The 22,837-nt window shown below is 43.4% G+C and overlaps 1 protein-coding gene across 3 annotated transcripts in view; it reads left to right on the top strand.

Moving 5' to 3' along the window:
* Positions 1–22,837, top strand: part of ATF1 (activating transcription factor 1) — a 55,672-nt gene that overhangs the window by 510 nt on the left and 32,325 nt on the right. For all 3 annotated transcript variants that reach the window (XR_003547856.1, XM_006168158.3, XM_006168163.3), the window contains exon 2: positions 10,701–10,799. Coding sequence is in view for 2 of the 3 variants with exons in the window: in XM_006168158.3 (XP_006168220.1) it covers positions 10,701–10,799 (99 nt within the window). In the remaining variant the exon portion in view is untranslated. The remainder of the gene's footprint in view (positions 1–10,700; positions 10,800–22,837) is intronic.

Genomic DNA, 22,837 nt, shown 5'->3' with positions numbered 1-22,837 from the left:
GCGGTCGCCCGGCCAGGCGCACTTCCGGTCCTCCTGCTTAACCACCCCGGGGTAGCCATTCAGTGGGTGTTCTCTCTCGCCGCTATGTATAAGTGAAACCGGAAGCCTCCGGCCGGGGTGGCCTTACCTCCGACGCCGCCTCCGCACGGTTGGAGGCCTGCGCTTTCCATCTCCATTCTCCCCATGGGCTTGGGCCGGGAGCCAGGGGAAGACTGCCAGGCCCTGGCCCCCGCGCGGCCTTAACCGAGCGGTCCCGAGACCCGCGAACTCCCGGAGAGGGTTCACCGAGCGCACTGGGCGCCTCGGCGTGGGCCGGGCCGCCGGGGAGACAGGGACCTCCTTCCCTGCTTGGGGCTCACAGTCTAGTGAGGAGACAACAGCACAGTAACCACACGGACACACAGCAGTATGGGGAAGGCGCGAGGGAGGAGAGCGCGGAATAGCAGGTCTCTCACCGGCCCGACCGTACAGTAGGTCGTCAGTTTCCCTCCGGACGGACGGCCAAACCGAGGGCAGTTTCTCTGATTTTCTCCCATACATAAGAGAACGAGTCTGGGTATTTCTCACCTCAGCAAAGCCGGGGAGCGTGCACTCTTAACAGTTATCGCATTATTATAGGTGTTAGGTAGTGTAGTTTCGTTAGCTTTTGCAAAGCATCGGGCTATGTCTTTGAGAGCTTCGGAAGCTATTTCGAATCTTTGCCAGTCTGGCCTCACCTGTGATCCGTTTTGTGTAATGTTTATGTTGGCCAAATGCATTTTACCGTAAGAATTTTGATACTGACAAAAATACGAGTTCTGTTAATTTTTTTTTCCCTGTAGACCTTAGTATTTATAGTTGCCTCGATGTCTGAATTAGAATCAATACTGTTTTAAAATGTGACTCCTAGTCATCCTTCAGGGTTGTGACTTATCTGTGCAGTACTGCTGAATCACCAGTAGGTGGCAGTTTCGTCTGAAAAGGCCCTTTCCCCGCCCCTTATCCTATTTATTTGTAATGAGTTCCCAGCTCTACTTAAGAGTGTGATATCTCTGCAGGTTTTCTTGTGCTTGAGTTGTCCAGTTTTTAAAGTAGGGGAGGGGTAAGTAAAGATATTTCTTTAACCAGTGTTCTATCAGTTTTGTTCTATATGCTCACCAGAGAGAGAAAGGAAAAAAAGTGAAAAATCACTCCAAGAGGGAATGGCCATACCACAGTCTGCTCTCCTCTGTTCTCCTCCCAAGACTTATGCTTGGGAACCAGCAGTTAGCGTAATGGCTATGTCGCTGGACTCCCACGTATAGTCTACTGCGGTTCGCTTCCCGGACCCGGTGGCTTAAAACTCACACGGGGCGCGTGTGCGTGTGTGCCCAAGATCCCGAGAGGAGAATGGAGGAGAAGGGATTGCAGCGTGACCATCCCCCCTGGGGGGTAATTTCTCGCTTTCTGTCTCTCTGTCTCTGGCGAGCGCACGCGCCCTATAGCGAAAATCTCTCCAAAAAAAAAAAAGACTTATGCTCAGTGTACCCCCTCCAGCCCTCAAAGGGAGTGAGCCATGTGGGATTCAGCTGCCAAGCACCACACCACATGGCTGGCCTTCTATTAGTTTTAAGTTTGTAAACCCAAGTGAACACATTGATTGATAAGTGAACACATTGATTGATGCAGTAATAATAAATACACTGGGTATTCATGCTACACTGGGAATAGGGTGTGGTATTTGACTCTCCAGAGCTTATGTTCTGGTGGGATGGCAGAAAAACAGGCCATTACAATTCTGTGCTAAGTGTCATGAGAAGAGGAATGGGTGATGCAGGGACAGACAGGTCTTCCAGGTTGTCCAGGGGAGTCATAAGAGTTTGCCTGGAGGACCAATTTATAGAACTAGGCCACATGAAGAAGGGAGATAGTGTTTCTAGCAGAGAAAAACTGGATATATAAAACTGGAAAGTTAGAAAAAGCAAGTCAGTCATAATATGGACTTGAAGAGGATTCAGTGTGATGACTATGAGTTTTTTTTTTTTTTTTTTTCCCTCTTTTAAGACTTTTGCTATAGGCCATGTGTGCTATATAGACAGAAAGTGAGAAATCATACCCTGGGAGGATGGCCATATCACAATCCATTCTCCTTGGATTTTGGGCACGCATGCACATGCACCCAGCATGAGTTTTAAGCCGATGGTTCCAAGAACCATGGTCAACTACCTGGGAGTCCGATGACGAAACCATTTCACAATTTGCTGGTCCACGAGCTTTTGTTTTGTTTTGTTTTGTTTTTTAGTTTTGCTATAGGGTATGGTGCTTGCTGGGAGAGCGAGAAAGGAGAGGGAACGTAAACCATTGCTCCCAGGGATGGGATGGCATGCCACAGTCCTGTCTCCATTCTCCTCTTGGCATTTTAGGCATGCACACATGTGCACCTGATGTGATTTTTCAAACCACTGGGTCCAGGACTCAAACCACACAATCAGCTGTGTAGGGTCCATTGCCTTAACCTCCATACCACGTACTGGCCTGAATAGGATCAATTTTAAGAGGAGATAGTTAAGTGTGGAAATGCTGAGTAAAAGACTCCTTGCCCTCAAGTTTACCATAGTTCAACATCTATAGGTGAGGAAACCTGTTAACTTTTTCACTCAACAGACGAGAATCCTGTATTTCAGAATATTGTACTCTTGAGGCCACCCCCTCGCCTAGTAAAGGAGCCAGATTCCATTAATCCTGACCCTGGAGGCCTGAAAAACACGTTGGGTTTGTTTGCATGGGTGCCTAGTATCTTAGTGCGATGTAGAAATGGAGAAGGGATTGTGATGTGACCAAGCCTCATTGAGGAATGCTTACCCTATTTCGTGAGCACATATATCCTCTGGCAAAAATAAAATAAAAATACTATACTGTATTTGTTGATATTTAGAGTCTCGGCTGGGCACTTTGCAGTCGTTTACATATACAAGTCCATTTTGGGAGCGCTTGGAATCGGGGAAGACAGACATGCCAACATAGTACATTAGAAGTATGTGCAAATGGGGCCGGCAGGTGGTGTGGTGGTTAAAGGTGCTGGATTTCTACATGACTGACAGGGTTCAAGTCCCAGGCCTGGTGACTCGCTTTTTCTCCCTTTCTCTTTTTCTCTAGTCGAATTAAAAAAAATAATAATAAATAATAATAATAATAATAATGGGGGGACCAGCAGGTGGCGTGGTGGCTAAGGTGCTGGACACTCCCACATGGCCAACCACGGTTCGAGTCCTGGACCTGATGGCTTGATTTCTCACCTTCCTCCCCTCTCTCTCTCTGGTCAAATTAAAATAAAAATTAATGAATAAATAAAATTTAAAGTAATAATTATAATAATGGAGTTGAATAAGTAAATACTTCTTTAAGAAAATGTATGTGCAAATGGGCCAACTAGGTGACATAGTGGCAATGTGCTGCTCAAGTGTTGCTGAATCCATAGGGAAGATTATTGTGAGTTTGGTTTCCAGTCAGCCTGTACATACCTGGCATAAGCACTCATGATCCTGACTGGCTGGGAAGGCTAGGGGAGAGGATTGTTTCAAGAGATTCTGTTGAGGATGCTTGTCTTCTCTGTCTCTTACTCATGAAAAAATAAATTTAAGAAGACGTACGTGTAAGGTATGGTGAAAGTATTAAGGAGGGACTCTGAGCAGTCAGGAAAACAACGAGGGTATTCCTAGAGGAGGGGCAATATGGAATAAAGGCAGGGACTTTGGATTAAGACAGTTATAGCTTCAGGTCTTATAGTCATATCTTACTGTGAATTTCAATTTATGCATCTATAAAATAGGGAATCCAGGATATGATACATTAAAAAGCTCTTAGTGTAGTGACTACCATGTAATGTTCCTTTCTTTGCAAGTTTTCTTCAAAGTGCCATGCCTTGGGGACCAGCAGTTCGTATAATGGCTATGTCACTGAACTCCATGTAGTAAATGACAAAAATCTAATTTACATGGGGGCCAGGAGACAGCACGGTGGCTAACCACCAAAATTCCCCCTCCAGGGTAATGGCTATGCCGCAATCCTGTCTCCATTCTTCTGGGATTTTGGACGTGCATGCACATGCTCCCGATGTGATTTTCCAACCTCCAGGTCCAGGACTCAAATCATGGTCAAACGTGACAGTCCAACACCTTAACTACCACTCCACCTATTGGCCCCTCCTGTTGATTTATGTGCTTCTGATAAGACTATAATTCTCTCGGAAAACCTCAAATAGTGATACCCTTTGAACAAGTAGTTCTTGGAACACACATTGTGTAAGATTATTTCAGAAAAAGCTTTATGCACCAATGATGTTTATCACAATATTGTTTCATTCAGTAAGCATTTGAATTATCTGCAGATATTTGGATGGAATGAGGCCTTTAAATATGTTCCTGTTTAAAACCTAGAAACTATCCGTGATAGGACCAGCAAATGGCATAATGGCTTTGTTGCTGAACTCCCACATAGTTGACGGTGGTTCGAGACCCGGACCGACAGCTTAAAACTCGAGCCAGACGGAACCAGCAGTTGGCATAATGGCTATGTTGCTGGACTTGCATGTTGGTTGACTGTGGTTTGAGTCCCGGACCCGGTGGTTTAAACTCACGCCGGGCATGTGTGCACGTGTTCCCAAAATCCTGAGAGGAGAATGGAGGAGAAGGGATTGCGCAGTGGCCATCCCCCAGGGGGGTGGGGGGTGGGGGGTGACTTCTCGCTTTCTGTCTCTCTGTCTCTGTCTTTCTAGCGAGCGCACATGCCCTATAGCAAAAACTTCTAAAACAAACAGAAGAACACAAAAAACTGGAGCTAGACACCTATGCATGAGAGCCCATGATCCCAAGGGGAGAATGGAAGAGAAGGGATTGGGGTGTGGCCATCCCCCCAGGGGGTGATTTCTTGCTTTCTGTTTCTCTATCTCCTGGGAGCACATGCCCTATAGCAAAAAATTTTTTTTCTTTTAAAGAATTTTTTAACTTTTTTAAATCCCTTTCTTTCTTCCTTTCTTTCTTTCTTAAATATTTTACTTAAATTTATTCATTGTCATTTTTAAATTATCATTATTATTTTATTGAAGTTGACCAGAGAGAGCGAGAAGGAAAGTGAAAGAGCAAGCTGCCAAGTCTGGGACTCAAACCTCAGTCAGCCATGTGGGAGTACAGCCGCCTTAACCACTACGCCACCTGCCAGCCTCCCATTTATTTATTTATTTCAGTTTGACCAGAGAGTGACTGAGAGAGAAAAAGTGAGAAAGCAAGCCACCAGGTCTAGGACCTGAACCATAGTCGGCCATGTGGGAGTCCAGCGCCCTTAACCACCATGCCACCTGCAGACTCGCAAAAGTTTCTCCTAAAAAAGGGGGGGAGGAACCAGCAGTTGGTGTAATGACTATGTTGCTGGACTCCCATGTTGTCGACTGCAGTTTGAGTCCCGGGCTCGGTGGTTTACAATCACACCAGGGGTGTGTGCGTGTGTGCCCAAGATCCCGAGAGGAGAATAGAGGAGAAGGGATTGCAGCCTGGCCATCCCTCTTGGGGGATGATTTCTCACTCTCTGTCTCTCCTGCAGGATGTTATTTCAGATGACTATACCTACACTCTCCTTGGTTTCCTTCAGTTAAATTGTATAGGGTACCGGGGCTGGCAAGTGGCATGATGGTTACAGGCGCTGGACTCCAACATGGCCAACCACAGTTCAAATCTCGAACCTGGTGGCTTGCTTTCTCACTTCGGTTCTCTCTCTCTCTCTCACACACACACACACACACACACTATCCCTGTCTGGTCAAATTAAAACTAAATAAATCAATTTTTAAGAAAGGAGACTATTGGTGATAAAGGAAACAAAGTGTAAATGATACACAATGTAAGGATAAAAAATTGTACATGTAGAGACCAACAGTTGGCATAATGGCTGTTGCTAGACTTCCTTGTGGTTGACCACAGTTCAAGTCCCGGACCTGGAGGCTTAAACTTACACCAGGCGCATGTGCATGCGTGCCCAAGATCGTGAGAGGAGAATGGAGGAGAAGGGATTACAGTATGGCCATCCTCCCTGGGGGGTGAGTTCTCATTTTTTGTCTCTGTCTTTCTAGTGAGCGCATGCACCCTATAGCAAAAACCTCTCAAAAAAAAAAAATATATATATAATTGTACCTATAGTATTGTTATGGCTTTTCTTTGAGTTTTGCCAGAGAGTATGTGCCCTGACCAGAGGGAGAGAGAAAAAAAGAAAGCAGCCCCCGTGGGGTATGGTTGTACCTCAGTCTTTCCTTCAGTTCTCCTTCCTTTTGGGATTTTGGGCACACACGCATGTGACTGGCATATTTCTCAAACTACTGGATCTGGGACTTGTACTGTGCAGTTGGACATATGGGATCCAGCCACCTTAACTAACATGCCACAGGCTGGCCCGGCTATGACTTTTTTAAAACAGTGGAAATAGGCTACGAAAAAGACATTAGACAATACTGTGATTAGATTTGTCATCTAGGCCGGCAGATATGCACGTGTGTCCAAAATCCCTAGAGAAGAATGGAGGAGAGGGAATTGTGGTGTGGGTGATTTCTTGCTTTTGTGCTCTCTGAAGCAGACTTAAAAGAAAAAGTCAAGTCATCCTAGGGTCAGGCCCCATAGCTTCATGATTAAGGGAGCTGGATCTCAAATGGCCATTGTATGGCTCGAATCCCAGCCTCAGCAGCTTGAAAATGACACCAGGCATGTGTGCATGTGTTCCTAAATTCCCAGCAGGATGGAGAAACAGGAGAAGGAATTGTAGTGTGACCATGTCCACTGGGGGTTGCTTTCTCCTCCTCGCTCTGTCTCTTTGGCAAGTGTTTGTGCCCTTTGGCAATTAAAAAAAGACATGTCATCCTTTTTTCTGTGTATTTTCCATGTTAGAAAAAAAGATAAGGGACGTACTTAAGAGGGAAAATTATTAAAGTTATTTTATGTATGCAGTGCTTTTTTTATACTTAAGAACAATAGATTCAATCAAAATTTTAAGGGAATTGTTTTATTTAACTTTATTATTATTATCATTTTCCAGTTTGATCAGAGATAGAAAAGGAGCAAGAGAGGGAAAGTGAGAAAGCAAGCAACCAGGTCCCGGACTTGAACCGCGGTTGGCTACGTTGGAATCTGGAGTCTTTAACCACCATGCCACCTGCCGGCCCCTCAAACCAGATGTTAATCATGAATTTCTGGTGGTCAGACAGTGGCACAGCCATAAAAGGTGACACTGCAAGGCAGTCCCACGTAGGAATGTTCCAGTTTCAAGTATAGAGACTTCCTTGAGTTGAATAAACCAGGCACACCCGTAGAAGTGGCTGAGGCTGGGATTTTTTAAATAAACTTTTCAAAAATGAATTTCTGTTTTCTGATTTCAAAAGGACAAAAGAAAGAATATGTAGGCTTAAACTTTATAGTTAAGTCTGTGATTTTATTTATTTATTTATTTTTTGGAGAGGTTTTTGCTATAGAGCATGTGCGCTTACCAAAAAGACAAGAGAGAGGCAGAGAGACAGAAAGTGAGAAATCACCCCCCAGGGGGATGGCCACACCGCAATCCCTTCTCCATTCTCCTTTCCGGATCTTGGGCACACATGCACATGTGTCCGGCATGAGTTTAAGCCACTGGGTCCAGGACTTGAACCATGGTCGACTACATGGGAGTTCAGCGACATAGCCGTTATGCCAACTGCTGGTCCCAAGTGTGTGATTTTAAGGAGCAGATACCTAGTTGCCTTCTTTCTCTTTTTCTTTAAACATTTAAATTTAGGCCAACTTCATGGCCTGGTGGCTAAGGCAGCCAGATCTCATATGGCTGACCATACAGTCCAAATCCTGGACCACGCAGCTTGAGAAACATGCCAGGCATATGTGCATGGGTACCCAAGATCTGGAAAGAAGGGAGAGATGGAAAAGGGTCTGTGACCATTCCCCACAGGGGATGTTTTCTCATTTTCCCCTTTTCCTGAGTGTGTGCACCCTACTTAAAAACAAAACAAAACAAAAATAAAACAAAATTTTAATTGTGGTAAAAGACACGTAACATAAAATTTACTATTGTAAATTTTTTTTAAGAGATTTTTTTGCCTTAGAGCACACGTGCTTGCTAGGGAGAGAGACAGACACAGTGAGAGGGAAGGTGAGAAATCAGTCCCAATGGGAGATGGCCATGCTACAATCCCTTCTCCATTCTTCCTGGGATCTTGGGCACACATGCACATGTGCCCAGCATGATTTTGAAGCCACTGGTTCTGAGACTCAAACGGCATTCAGCTATATGGGAGTCTAGAGGCATAACTGCTATGCCAATACTGACTTTGTCATGCAGGTAATATCCTGAACTTTTTCATGTTCATTAAACAGTTCTCCATTTCTCTTTCCTCTGGTCTCTGGCAACTAGCCATGTGGGATCCAGCAATCATAACCACCATACCATTGCTGGCCCAATTCTTCTGGATGTACATACCCAACAAGTGAAATTGGTGGATCATTTGGTAATTCTTTTAATTTTTTTTTTTTGAGAGATTTTTGCTATAAGGCATGTGCGCTCGCCAGAAAGACAAGAGAGAGACAGGAAGTAAAAAATCATCCCCCCAGGGGGTTGAAAATGAGAAAACACCCCCTGTGGGGAACGGTCATAGACCGTTCTCCATCTCTCCTTTCTTTCCAGATTTTGGGTACCCATGCACACCCCACACTGCCATCCCTTCGGATCTTGGGCACGCACGCACATGCGCCTGACATGAGTTTAAGCCGCTGGATCCAGGACTCAAACCATGGTCGACTACATGGGAGTCCAGCAACATAGCCATTAAGCCAACTGCTGGTCCCACCCAGTGTGAGTTTCAAGTTGCTCTTTCTGGGACTTCAACCTTGGTGGGCCATGTGGGAGTCCAGTGCCTCAACCACTATGCCACCTGCTGGCCCCTGTTTATAATGTTTTAAGGAACTCTCATGCTATTGGGTTGTCAGAAAACTCATGACACATTTTTACATATGAAAACTTTGGGGTTGGGACCAGCAGTTAGCGTAATGGCTATGTCACTGGACTCCCACATAGTGGACCGCAGTTTGAGTCCCGGACCTGGTGGCTTAAAGTCATGCCAGGTGCGTGTGCGTGTGTGCCCAAGATCCCAAGAAGAGAATGGAGGAGAAGGGATTGCGGCATGGCCATTCCCCCCAGGGGGGGGGGGGATTTCTCGCTTTCTATCTCTCTGTCTCTTTCTGTCTTTCTGGCGAGCGCACGTGCCCTATAGCAAAAACCTCTCCAAAAAATAGAAAAACTATGGGGTTGTCGGAAAAATCATGACACATTTTTATATATGTGTCATGACTTTTCCGACAACCTCATAGTTTTATAAAAACTGTACCCTTTTACATTCCCACTAGCACAGTAGTGCTCAACACTTCTAGTTTCTCCATGTCCTTGCTAGCACTTGGTTTTTATTTTATTTAGTTTTACCATAGGGCCCATGCACTGTGTGTGTGTGTGTGTGTCTCGACCTTTTGGCTAAAATCAAGTGTAGAAAGCGAGAAATCACACACACACCCCCCGACACACACACACACACACACACACACACACGGGGATGGCCACACTACAATCCATTCAAGCTGCCTGATCTGGGGCTCAAACCATGCAGTTGGCCATATGGGATCCAGCTGCCCTAATCTCCACACTACCTGTTGGCCCTATTTTTTGTGTTTTGATATTAGCTATTCTAGAGGGTTTAAGGTGGTATCTTCTGGTAATTTGTATCTCTCTAATGATTTCAGTGATGTTGAATATCTTTTTCACTTACTTTCTGGCCACGTCTCTCTCTTGTCTTTGCATGTAACCATGAAAATCTTAAATGCTACCCTAATCTTTTTTCCAGTCTCTTTGTTAGTTTCTCCCATTTGACATATTTGACTTCTCATAACCTATTTATTCTCACTACCTGGCCTATGAATCCTGCAGTTGATTATCTATTAGGGCATCAGAAAAGTCATGATGTATTTTTCTGACAAACCAGTAGGTCTTCTCTATCTGTAGATCTTCCTCAGGTATAGTTTTATTTATTTATTTATTTTTTGTTCAACTTTTACTTGCATTTTCTATATAAAACTGTATGTACAATTTGGAACTATTCTCTAGACTGGAGAGAGGAATACTTGTGTTCATGGACAGAACGACTATCATAGTTCTTGAGTGAGATAACATTTGAGAGTTTAGTCACAATAATTTATGTACATATATGACATTTATTCCATTTAAGCCCGTTCTCGTGGGCCAGATTTAAAAAATGTAAAAGACTATACAAGTAAAACTTTTCTATCTCTGTTCTGTAGCTACCAGTCCTCTTCTATGCAGGCAACCAGATTATCAGGGTTTTTTCTTTTTTTTAATCAGAATGCGGCATGTCGTTTTCTAGAAAGAGAGAAACAGAGAGAAAGAGGGAGAAAGGACTCCTCATTGACGCATGATCATGCCATAATCTCCTCCTCTCCATTTCTCCGTCCTTTTGAGATTTGGGGCAAGCACACATGTGCTTGGCATGTTTTTCAAGTCACAGGGGCTGGGATTTAAACTGTGGTTGCCATGTGGGATTTGGCTTTTAAACGCTAGACGACTGGGCCCCAAATTACCAATTTGTACATCACTGTATAGTATACTGTAAATATTCTGTAGCACTTTTTACTTTATCTTACTATTTTTCATTGTAGTTGATTATGGAAGATTCTCACAAGAATAACACTTCAGAGACAACATCTCAGCCGGGCTCAACGGTACAGGGAGCACATATTTCTCATATCGCCCAACAGGTAAGGCATGGACCAGTCAAAATACTGAGTCTAGTTAGGGATATTTTATATGCAGATTAATCTGTTGTTTCAAACCTCTTATAACTAAAGTTTTAAACAGAGCCAAATTAAAAAGACTGTAAATGCTGAAATATGAAGAAGGAATGGGGTTTGATTTAAATATCTTATCAAGACTGTTCAGTTTTATTTTCTTTTACACATGATATATTTAGAGTTTTAGTGTGTACTTCTCAAGACTTGGCAAAGTAGATTTCGGGACTGACCAGTAGATTTTAGTATTAACAGAACATAGCAGGTTCAGGTCATACACGGTGCACCAGCGTGTTTCTCATGCTGCTGGGTTCAGGGCTCTGACTGCAATGTCAGTCATGTGGGATCCAGTCCCCTAAGCCACCATACCACTAGCTAGCCTCACAGTTTTAATTCTTTCAGCTTACTTGTATATTTTAGTTATTTTGATTAGCTGTGAATGTTTTCCAGGTTTCCTCAAAAGCATATATATTTACAGTGAAGTAGAATAAGTATATGTCTAAATGATAAGTCATTTTATAGTGATTTGGAAAAAAGTTACTGTATTCAAATTCTTATGACTTGGCTACCTTATTAGCCAAAATTCTGTAAAGAAATAAGTAGCTAACATATGTTTTAGTATAAGCTAGAGCTATAGCACTGAACAAAAGTCTCAGCTGTCATGGAACTTACATTCTAATTTTGGAGAGATAAGCAACAAAAAGTTATCAGGTTATCAGGCCCAGCCTTCATGACACAGTCAGTAAGATACTGGACTTCATTCTGGAAGCCACATGGCTGACCGACCCAGCCCGGCTGATCTGGAAACATACTGAGGGATGTGCATATGTGAGCGCCCAAGCTCCTGATGAGCTAAGGGCTGGAAGAAGGGGATCACAGCATGATACCCTGTTGTGCGTACTGTTACACATGTGCAAGAACACACACAGTCTATCATGAATGAAATAAAAAGATTAAAAACAGGTAAGATTGGTATAATACGTGCTAGGGAGACTAAGAAAGCAGGGTTAGAGGGATAGGGACTTGTTGGGGATGGGGGAAGGAGAGTTTGACTACCCTTACCCTTTTTGTACAGGTAGTCAGAGAAATCCTGTCTGAGGAAATGCCTTTTAATTTTAGAGGTTTTGGCCTTAGGGCGCGTTCACTCATTGGAGAGAGAAAGAGGTAGAGACGGTGAGAGGAAAAGTGAGAAATCATCTCTGGGGGCAGGCAGGGAGGGGATGGCCACACCATAATCCCTTCTCCATTCTTCGCTTGCTCGCTCTCTCACACATGCGTGCATGCCTGATGTGAGTTTCAAGCCACTGGGCTTGGGACTTGAACCACAGTCAGTCAAGTGGGGGGTCCAGTGATGTAACCTTTATGCCACCTGCTGTCCCCAGAAATGCCATTTGTTTTTTTGTTTGTTTTTGTTTGTTTGTTTGTTTGTTTTGTTTTGTTAGGGCATGTGCGCTCACCAGAGAGATAGAAAGCGAGAAATCACCCCGCAGTGGGGATGGCCCCACTGCAGTCCCTTCTCCTCCATTCTCCTCTAGAGATTGTGGTCATAATCAGAGTATTTTAATCCTCCTGGTTTGGTGCTCAAACAGGAGTTGACTATATGGGAGATCAGTAATGTAATCATTATATCATCTGCTGGTCCCAATGCCTTTTTTAAAAAAATTACCTTATTTAGCTTTGTTTATTTAATTCAACCAGAGAGGGACAGAGCTAGAGAGTGAGAGAGAAAGGAAAGTGAGAAAGCAAGCCACCATGTCAGGGACTCAAACCATGGTCAGCCATGTGGGAGTCCAGTGCCCCTAACCACCGCACTACCTGCCGGCCTCCCCAGTGCCTTTTTAATTATATGCATCAGTTATAAAATTCTGAGACTCGTATGTTCTTAAAACTATCAGGGAGCCATTGTGGTGGGAGAGGGATGAATAAGAAAAGACTAATAAAAATGAGGCAGAGGGTTAGGGTGGGAAGAGATGGTCCCAAATTATGTAGGCCTTATAAGCCCCTGTAAGGTTTTTTGTTTGTTTGTTTGTTTGTTTTTAACTTTGTTTCCTTATTTTTATTTGACCAGAGATGGACACAGTGAGAGAGAGAGAGAGAGTGAGAAAGCAAGCCACCATGTCCAGGACCTAAACTGCAGTCGGCCATATAGGAGTCCAGCACCCCCAACCACCATGCCACCTGCTGGCCCAGATTTTTGTGTTTTAATGTGGGTGAAATGGGAATTCTTTGAGTAAAAATATTAGCTGACTGAGATCTTAAAAGGATCACTCTGACTACTTTGTGGAGTAGAAGCAGGAAAATCAGGAGGCTTTACAGGAAAATACGTATGAGAGGATAGTGGCTTGGACCAAGATAGTGTTGGTGGTGGCAAGGTAACCTTAGATTCTGACTACTTAGTGGTTCTAAAGCCAATGGGTTAAATGTGGAGTTTTAGAGAATGAGAGGAGTAGAGGAGTCAAGATTGAGTCCACAGGGGCTAGATGTGGCACAGAAGTGAATGCGATGCTCTGCAAGGCTGATCCACTTGGGAAGTTTCCAGGATTGTTTCTGTAGGCCACTGAATGCTCCAGGCACACATGTGCCTGTGATCTAAGGCTAGCCCAGGCTGGGGTGGATCATGGCGTCAAGACCCTGGTGGAGGTACTTTCTCTCCCTCTTGGTCTGTCTCTCTGACTCGCAGACAGAATAAATATACTTAAGAAAAGATAGAGTCTACAGTTTTTGCTTGAGTAAAATGTAAAAGTGGAATTTTTGTTTACTAAAATGGACAACATAGGATTTTTTTGGGTGGGGGGATATTGGTAATCAGGAATTTGGTTTTTAGGTATGTTAAGTCTGTAATACTGTCTGTATTAGTTTTCTACACAAAACAGATTACCACACCTGGCTTAAAACAACACAGATTTATTATCGCACATTTTCTGTGGAATATAGCACTTCTTAGCTAAGTTCTTTGCTTCTGGGTCTCACCAAGTCTCTAGGGTTCTTATCTGGAGCCTGGAGAAGAATCCACATCCTACCTCACTTATGTTGTTGGCAGAATTCATTTTAGTGTTGTTGCAGGACTGAGCTTGGTTGGGTTTTTTGTTGGCAATCTGTTGGAACTGTCCTCAGCTCCTAGAGGTGCCTGCAGTTCTCTTGCATGTGGCCCTTCTTCATTGGCAGTTCACAACATGACAGCCTGCTGCTTTAAGTCCAACAGGAGAATGTCCCCGTGCAAGGTATTTTCACATAACCTAAGCGAGGGAATGCCATCCTATCATCTTTGCCTTATTTTCCTGGATAGAAACAAGTCATTGAGTCCCTCACATACTCAAACACAGAAGATTATACTAAGGCAGGAACACAAGACGTAGGCCATGACAGCTACCATGAAATCTGCCTGCCAAGGGCCAGCAGGTAACGTGGTGATTGAGGCACTGGACTCCCACATGGTCGACTATGGTTTGAGTTCTGGACCTGGTGGCTTGCTTTCCCACTTTCCCTCTCTCTCTCTCTCTCTCTCTGGTCAAATTAAAAATAATAATAATGATGATGAATAAAATAAAATAATTATATAAAAAAGAAATCTGTCTGCCAGACCATCCAGGTAGATTTGTACGGTAAGCAGTTGGATATATGTGAGTCTGGGGTCCCAGGAGAGGTCTAGACTAGAAGCGTAAGTTTAGAAGTTGTGAATACATAGGGTGTATGTAAAATCCTGGGGCAGATTTCTGACCTTTATCTGGGATACAGAAAACTGGAAAGAGTTTTGCTTTTATTCTAAAACAAAAGTTTTATACTCTCCCAAATTACAACGGTTTTTTTTTGGAGAGGTTTTCGCAATAGGGCGCGTGCGCTCGCCAGACAGACAGAGAGAGACATAGAGACAGAAAGTGAGAAATCACCCCCCAGGGGGGACGGTCACACCGTAATCCCTTCTCCTCTATTCTCCTCTCGGGATCTTGGGCATGCACGTACACGTGCCCGGTGTGAGTTTTAAGCCACCGGGTCCGGGACGCGAACCACGGTCGACTACGTGGGAGTCCAGCAACATAGCCATTACGCTAACTGCTGCTTCCCCCAAATCACAATTTTTCTTCACTCCATTGAGATAGGAGTTAGGCATGGCTCACCTGTGGGATAGCACAAAGAAGGCAGGGCTGGGGCCAGGCAGTGGCATGGCAGTGACACTGCTGGACTCACATGGAGAAGGTCTAAATTTCTAGTGAATTGCTAAAGTCTAAGTCTAGGCTAGCATGTATAAAATGCTTGGGAGAGGCAGACATGAGTTTTTACACCTTCTTGTAGGCTTTCTTCCAAGGACCTTCAGCAGTTGTTCATGAGAAAGATGATGGCCTCCGTAGGTGTTACAAGCCTGTTAAGACCCTTTTCTCCTGTAGAAAAAAGAGCTTTGGTTGTGTGTGTGTGCATGGTGGGGGGATATAAACACAGTTTTCTATTGTGTCTGGGTAAAATGATAAAAAGAAAATCTAAAATCCTGAGGGGACAGCAGGAAACTTTATGGACTTAGATCATCTGTGTTTTTTCTGTCCCTGAGAGAAAGTGTCAGCCCTTGAAACCCAAGATAGAGGTGCTACCTGAGCCTGACATGGGGCCAGGAGGACAGAAAATCTCCGTGTTGCTGCTGTCAAGGTAAATAGCAGCAGTCTACGCCTGAGGGAGAGACAAGAATATGTAGAGAGCTTCTTTGGGGCTGGTGCACAGAGAATGCCTAAAGCTGAGGGTCGAGCCAGAATACTTGAGAAAAACACTTAGCAGACCAATACCTACCCTAAGCGGAAAGTCACACTAAAGGAATATAAAATTGGTAGTGCTTTGCTTAATCCTAAATTCTAAGATGTTTTTTCTGTATTGTCTTCTAAATGTTAAATAGTTTTCTAATTTAAGTCTGTGATCCATTCTGAGGTATATTTTGTATAAATTTGTGTATCTGAGTTGCTTTTTTCTTCTTGTGCATGGATACACAATTGCTATAGCACGTTGAAACAGTATTATTGGGGGGGGGGTGCAGACCATAGCACAGTGATAAATATGTCTGATATTCTTTGAGGCTGACCTATATGGGAAGGTTCTAGGTTTTCATCCAGAGACCTCCCTGGGTACACATAGACACACATGTGTCTATGACTCAGGGCTGACTGAAGCTGGGGGTGGATCTGGCATTAAGACCTTACTGGAAATGCTATCTCTGCGTGTCTTTTTGCTTTCTCATTGATGAAAGAAATAAGTAAACAAAACCAAAAAATAAAGAACCCATCGAATTGCTTTTGTACTTTTGTTAAAAATCATTTGTGCGTCTGTGAGTTCTCTATTGTTTCCCATTAATCAGTGTGGCTGATATCTGGCATATCATGCCATCTTAGTTCCAAGCACTACATCAGAAAGAGTGATTTATTTTGTCCTTTTTTTTTTTTTTAATAAACCATAGATTATTTTATTTTGTTTTATTTGTTTTTTTATTTTATTTTTGAGCAGTTTTTGCTGTAGGGCACATACGCTCACCAGAAAGACAGATAAAGACAGAGAGACAGAAAGTGAGAAATCACCTCCTAGGGTGGCCACACCACTGTCCTTGTCCTCCGTTCTCCTCTCGGAATTTTGGGCACATACGCACATGCACCCGCGCCCGGCGTGAGTTCAAGCCACCAGGTCCGGGACTCCAACCACAGTCGATTACCTAGGAGTCCAGCAACGTAGCCATTGCACGATCTGCTAGTCCTGATTAGTTTAACACCCATCATGCCATGAATTCATAGGGAATAGGTTCCAGAAGCTCAGGCTCCTTTCCACTGTTTCTCACAAAGTGTGCTTCTCTGGGTGGAGCAGACTGGCGCTTCAATTGAACCCAGGTACCTTTCTCTTTGGCTTCCTCCTTCTTCTGATCATTTTCCTTCACACGTTTTAGGAAGCTATCTCTGCTCTTAGAATGCTTAATATGCTCAATACACACATTAATTCTCTTGGCAAGAATCTTACCCTTAATTTGCTTGTTTACAATACCAACAGCATGCTGGGTAACATCATAGACTCTTCCTGTTTTGCCATGGTAACACTTGCGGGCATCCTTTTTGAACAGTAGTGGCGGTTCTGGCCAAAAACTATTTTGTATTTTTTAAATGCTATTTTGACTGTTTTTCAGAGCCTTTTCTTCTCCATTTAAATTTAGAATGAGATTATATGTATAATCTACAAATCTATATATCAATTTAGGGAGAATTGACATCCTTATTGTATTGAATCTTCCAATTTTTGAATACAGTACACAGTCTGTCCAATTATTTCTTTGTTTCATTGCCAAAAGACATAAGCATTTGCCAGAGACAGAGAGAGAGAAGAAGAAGGTGGGAGGGAGAAAGCACACTCCTCAGTTGGACATAGTCACACCACAATCCCATTTCCATTTTTCCGTTCTGTCTGGATTTGAGGCACACGTGTAGATGTACCCTGCATGTTTTCAAGACACTGGTGCCAGGATTCAAACTCTGGTTGACCGTGTGGAATCCAGCGCCCTTAACTACCAGGCTACTGGGCTATATTTCCTGAACATAGTTTTATACAATATTTTTTTTTATAATTTTGTGCACAAAACCCTTGCGGACATATTTATAGGAAGAATCTGGGTGTGTGCCTATGCACTCCCCTTGTTTCCCTGGCAAAGATACATACCCTTTGACATTTCAGAGGAAAAAAGGTATTTAGGTTGAGCATCCCTAATCTGAAAATGCAAAATCCAAAGTTTTTAGTGTCAACATGACATAAGTAGAAAATTTCACATTCTGCCTTGCAGTGGGTTTCAGTCAAGACACAGGCACACAACACACAGTTTATTCAGCATCCCTAAGAGTTTACTAAGCTTCCATTTGAGATCACTTTTCTGTCATCTAAAATATATTCTTCAAAACAGCCTTAACACTATTGACATCTTGAGCCTGAAAATTCTTTGTAGCTGAGGGGACTATGCACTGTGGAATGTTTAGCAGTATCCCTGCCTCTGCCCACTAGATGTCAGTATCATCCCCCAGTTGTCACAACCTACAATGTTCCCTGGTGGTGTCCAGTGTCTAGGGCACAAAACTGCTTCTGATTGATGGGAACCAGCAGTTAGCATAATGACTATGTGGCTCGACAGCATAATGGCTATGGCTGTGTCGCTGGACTACCATCCCCCCTGGGGGGTGATTTCTCACTTTCTGTCTCTGTGTCTCTGTCTGGTGAGCACACATGCCCTATAGTGAAAAACCTCTCCAAAAAAAAAAAAAAAAACTGCTTCTGATTGAGAACCAGTCCTTTATACTTTCTTTTGATGTGGGTCTGCTGATGATGTTGATATTCCTGTTTTTGTTTGTTTGAAAATAATTATTTAATTTTTAAGATAGTGCATGTGTGCGAGAGAGAGAGGAAATAAGCACCCTTGACTGGGTCTCATGACTTCACAATCCCCTTTCCCCATCTCTCCAGTTTCTCAGGATCCTAGGCACCAGCAGGCATGCCTGGCTTGTTTACGGGCAGATCTGTGGATCCAAACCTGAAGTCAGCCATATGGCTTCTACCCTTGTAGGGCAGTTGTATTACTTCAGTGCCACAGAAGCTGGGCCTCATCTTTATTCTTTATTTCTTTTTTTAGTTATTTAAGTTTTATTTTTGCTCTATTTTAGATTTTTGCTCTGGTGATTTAGAATCTAGAATGTTTAGAGAATATAGAGAAGTATCAAGAAGTATGAAGGCTCTGAGATTTTACCCTGTTTGAAGCCAGTAAGTTATGTTACCTTAGTTTCATGGATACTAGCAGAGGACATGAGAATCTAGGTTCAGAGAAAGCGGAGTTTATCACTCACAGCACATATCTCGAGCTTCATGTTTACTCCAGTACTCCTTGCCCTCCAAGTCCAGTGGAGGTAATGCAAAGTGGCTCAGAAGATTCTGTACTATACACAGTGCTTTTGGCATCTTGCTGAGGAATCCCTTCCTCCAGGGAACCACAGACTTTAAGGGGTTTTTTTATTATTTTTTTAGAGAGATTTTTCTATAGGGCGTGTGCACTCGCCAAAGAGACAGAAAGTGAGAAATCACACCCCCCCCCCCCACGGGGGAATGGCCACACCACATTACCTTCTCCTCCATTCTCCTCTTGAGACCTTGGACGCATGCACACGTGCGCGCCTCGCCTGAGTTTTAAGCCACCAGGTCCAGGACTTGAACTGCAGTCGACTATGTGAGAGTTCAACGACACAATTGTTAAGCCATCTACTGACCCCTTTTTAAAATTTTCTTTTTTAAGTTTTGGCTATAGGGTGTGTGCACTTGCTGGAGAGAGGGAGGGAGAGAGAAACCACCACCACTTCCCAGGGGGATGGGCATGCTGCAGTCCCTTCTCCATTACCCTTTTGGTATTTGGGGCAGGCATGCATATACACCTGGCTTGTTTTTGAACCCGCTGGGTCCAAGACTCAAACCACGCAATTGGCTGTGTGGGATCTATGCCACTGGTTGGCCCAACCCCAGATTTTTAAAGGAAATTGTAGCAAGCCTGTCCAACCTTTGCCCTGGTGGGAGACATTATTTTTATTACAGGCATTCCTCTGTGTGTGTGTGTGTGTGTGTGTGTGTGTGTGTGTGTGTGTGTGGCATATCTCATTTTAATGGCTGAGTTCATTCCTACCACTGGGTTGGTAGGTGACTTGGTCTGGTGAATAAGCAAGGAGCTTATTGGTGGATGTCCACAACACAGTAATATAAATCTGACGTAACTGTTTCTATTTATTCTGGATACTATTATGGGTGCACAGTAAAGTACAAGTTTATAAACGAAATGTGTAGTTTTACGACCAGTTCACGAAGTGAATACTAACTGTGAGAATGAGACGAAGACTGAGGGGATTCCCCTGCTGGAAAATTGGTCATAATCTCAGTGATGGATAAATAGGTTGATTATTAAGTGAGGAGGGGTTGTATTCAGAACTGGAAACAAATTTGCCCTCTGCCCTGAAGGGATACACTGTCAAATGATTCACTATACAAACATCCTTGGAAAGATAGTCTAGAACAAAAGCTGTGATGCCTCTACTCAGAAGACTTTGAGATACAAGAAACCCATGGAGAGTTATTCTAAACCAGAAGGATGTAACAGTTTCTCTCTCCTTTGTCCTGTCTCCTGTTTCAATATTTATATCCTTGTCTTCCCCCCCCCCCTTTAAATATTGCTGTAAGGCAAGTGTGCTCACCAGAGAGAGAGAAAGTGAGAAATCAACCTGGGGTGGGGGTGGGGGATGGCCACATCACGCACTCTTGTCCATTTTCCTGTTGGGATTTGGGGCACACATACACATGTACCCTGCGTGTTCTGAAGCCAAAGGGTTCAAGACTGGAATGGGGCTGTTGGCCTAGTGGGATTCAGCCACCTTAACCTCCATACCACTAGCTGGCCCCATACCTTTTTCTTCTAGATGACAGAAAACTAGATTTTGTTTTTTCTCTTTTGTCATGCTTAATCTAATCTTTCCATACACCCCCCCCCCAACACACACACATACTCTTTTTTTCTTGGTGTACAATTTTGATTTTATTTTAAGAACAAATGCCAGGACCAGCAGGTGGAGTGGTGGTTAGGGGCCCTGGACTCCCACATGGCAAACCACCTTTTGAGATGACAGAAAACTAGATTTTGTTTTTTCTCTTTTGTCATGCTTAATCTAATCTTTCCATACACCCCCCCCCCAACACACACACATACTCTTTTTTTCTTGGTGTACAATTTTGATTTTATTTTAAGAACAAATGCCAGGACCAGCAGGTGGAGTGGTGGTTAGGGGCCCTGGACTCCCACATGGCAAACCACCTTTTGAGACCTGGTGGCTTACTTTCTCACTCACTTTCTCTCTCGCTGTGTCTCTCTCTGGTCAAATTAAAATAAACAAACAAAGTTAAATAAAATAATTATTTTTTTAAAAAAGAACAAGTCAATGCCATATATTATGGAAACAAACTTTTAAATCTGTGGTTTTTCTGGTTGGCTCTAAGGCAGTAACTGGTGCCTTTTTTGAGAGAGAGAGAGAGAGGTTTTTGCTGTAGGGCGCATGTGCTTGCCAGAGAAACATAAAGCGAGAAATCGCCCCCAGGGGGGATGGCCACACCACAATCCTTTCTCCTCCATTCTCCTCTTCGGATCTTGGGCACACATGCACACGCGCCCAGTATGAGTTTAAGCCATTGGGTCCGGGACTCAAGCCGCTGTCGACTATGTGGGAGTCCAGTGACATAGCCATTACGCCAACTGCTGGCTGATCCCTCTGGCATTTTTTTTTTTTTTCCTTGAGAGTCTAACCCAGTATAGCACTGACACATAGACACATAGACAACATTTGCTGAGCTTTTTTTATTTATTCATTTTTCTTTCTTTCTTTTTTTTTTTTTTTTTTTGCGGGGGGGGGGTGTTATAGAGCACATGTGTTCACTAGAGAAAGAAAGTGAGAAATCACCACCTAGGGGGATGGCCATGCCACAATCCTTTCTCATCTATTCTCCCCTTGGGATTTTGGGCATGCACACATACGTGCCCAGCATGATTTTTAAGCCGTCAGGTCTGGGCCTCTTAACTGGTCAGTCAAGTGGGAGTCCAGTGTCTTAACCACCATGCCACCTGCTGACCTTTTTTAAGTGGCAGAGTACACGTGCAGACGCAGAGAGAGAAAGCAAGCATATACGTGCAGGTACCCTCCAAAGGGTCCTGATCATGCTTCAGTACTTTTTGCCCAGTTGCCCATGCTGTTAGGATCCTAGACATGCACATGTGTCCAACATACGTTTTGTGCTACTGGGGCCAGGACTGGAACCCTGGTTGACCATGTGGAATATTGCTTCATTTGCACAGGGTTTGACAAGTACATTATGGGGCTGGCACAGTTGAGTATTATTTTAGATTTCCAGAGGTACATGTGCTCAACAGGAAGAGTGGCAATTTTAAGCAAGTACAGCATACCCTTTTTTTTTTTTCAATTTCTTTTTTCATTATTATTTAACATTTATTTATTTATTTATTTATTTTTAATTTGACCAGAGAGGGACAGAGTGGGGAGGTGGGGGGTGGGCAAGAAAACAAGCCGCCAGGTCCAGGACTCGATCCACAGTTGGCCATGTGGGAGTCCAGTGCCCTTAACCACAACCACTACCTTCTGGTCCCCAGCATAGACTCTTTTTACTTTTTTTTTACTTTTTTTTTTTTTTTTTAGTTTGTATAGAGCTTGCCGAAAACCAGAGAGAAAGGGAAAGTGAGAAAACCACTCCCATTGGGGGGAGGGTTTTGGGTAACAGTTCTGCAATCTCTTGTTCTTTCCTGTATCTCAAAATTTGGGGCATGCAAGCACACACACCTGGCATGTTTTTTCAAGTTGCCAGGTCTGAAACTTGAGTGTGTTGGCCATGTGGGATCCATCTGTCTTAACCACCATGTGACCTGGCTGGCCTGATAACACAGGCTTAAGCATGTAAAAAGTTTACAACTTTTTAAAATTACAGTTACCTTTATATTAAATAGTGACATGAAAGATGTAAGAACCTTTTGACTTAACGGGTCTGATCCATTAAAAACTGAGCAGACATCTTGAACTTAAGGGTTTGCCATAGATGATAAGCATCAACAAATTACTCCAAATAATCAATTTCCTGTTTTTCTTTGAAACGAAAAAGCAAATAAATATACTTGATGTGTGGGAGGCAAACTGAAAACATTAGAGTGAGAAGTTGTGGAAACTCGATTGCACTAGGAGGGATAAAATATCCTGGAAAGAGCAGTGGGCTCTGAAGCCAGACAGAACCAACCACCTGTGTATTTACTGTCATGCTGGGTACTTCTCAAAAAACTTACGGCAATTTTTTTTTAATTATTTTATTTAATTTTATTGATTCATTCATTTATTTTAATTTGGCCAGAGAGAGCCACACACAGAGAGACAGAGAGAGAGAAGAGGGAAGGTGAGAAAGCAAGACACCAGGCCCAGGACTCGAACCAT

This window comes from Tupaia chinensis, unplaced genomic scaffold, assembly GCF_000334495.1.
Source record: "Tupaia chinensis unplaced genomic scaffold, TupChi_1.0 Scaffold145652_1, whole genome shotgun sequence".
Taxonomy (NCBI): domain Eukaryota; kingdom Metazoa; phylum Chordata; class Mammalia; order Scandentia; family Tupaiidae; genus Tupaia; species Tupaia belangeri.
This window is presented reverse-complemented; position numbering and strand designations above follow the sequence as displayed.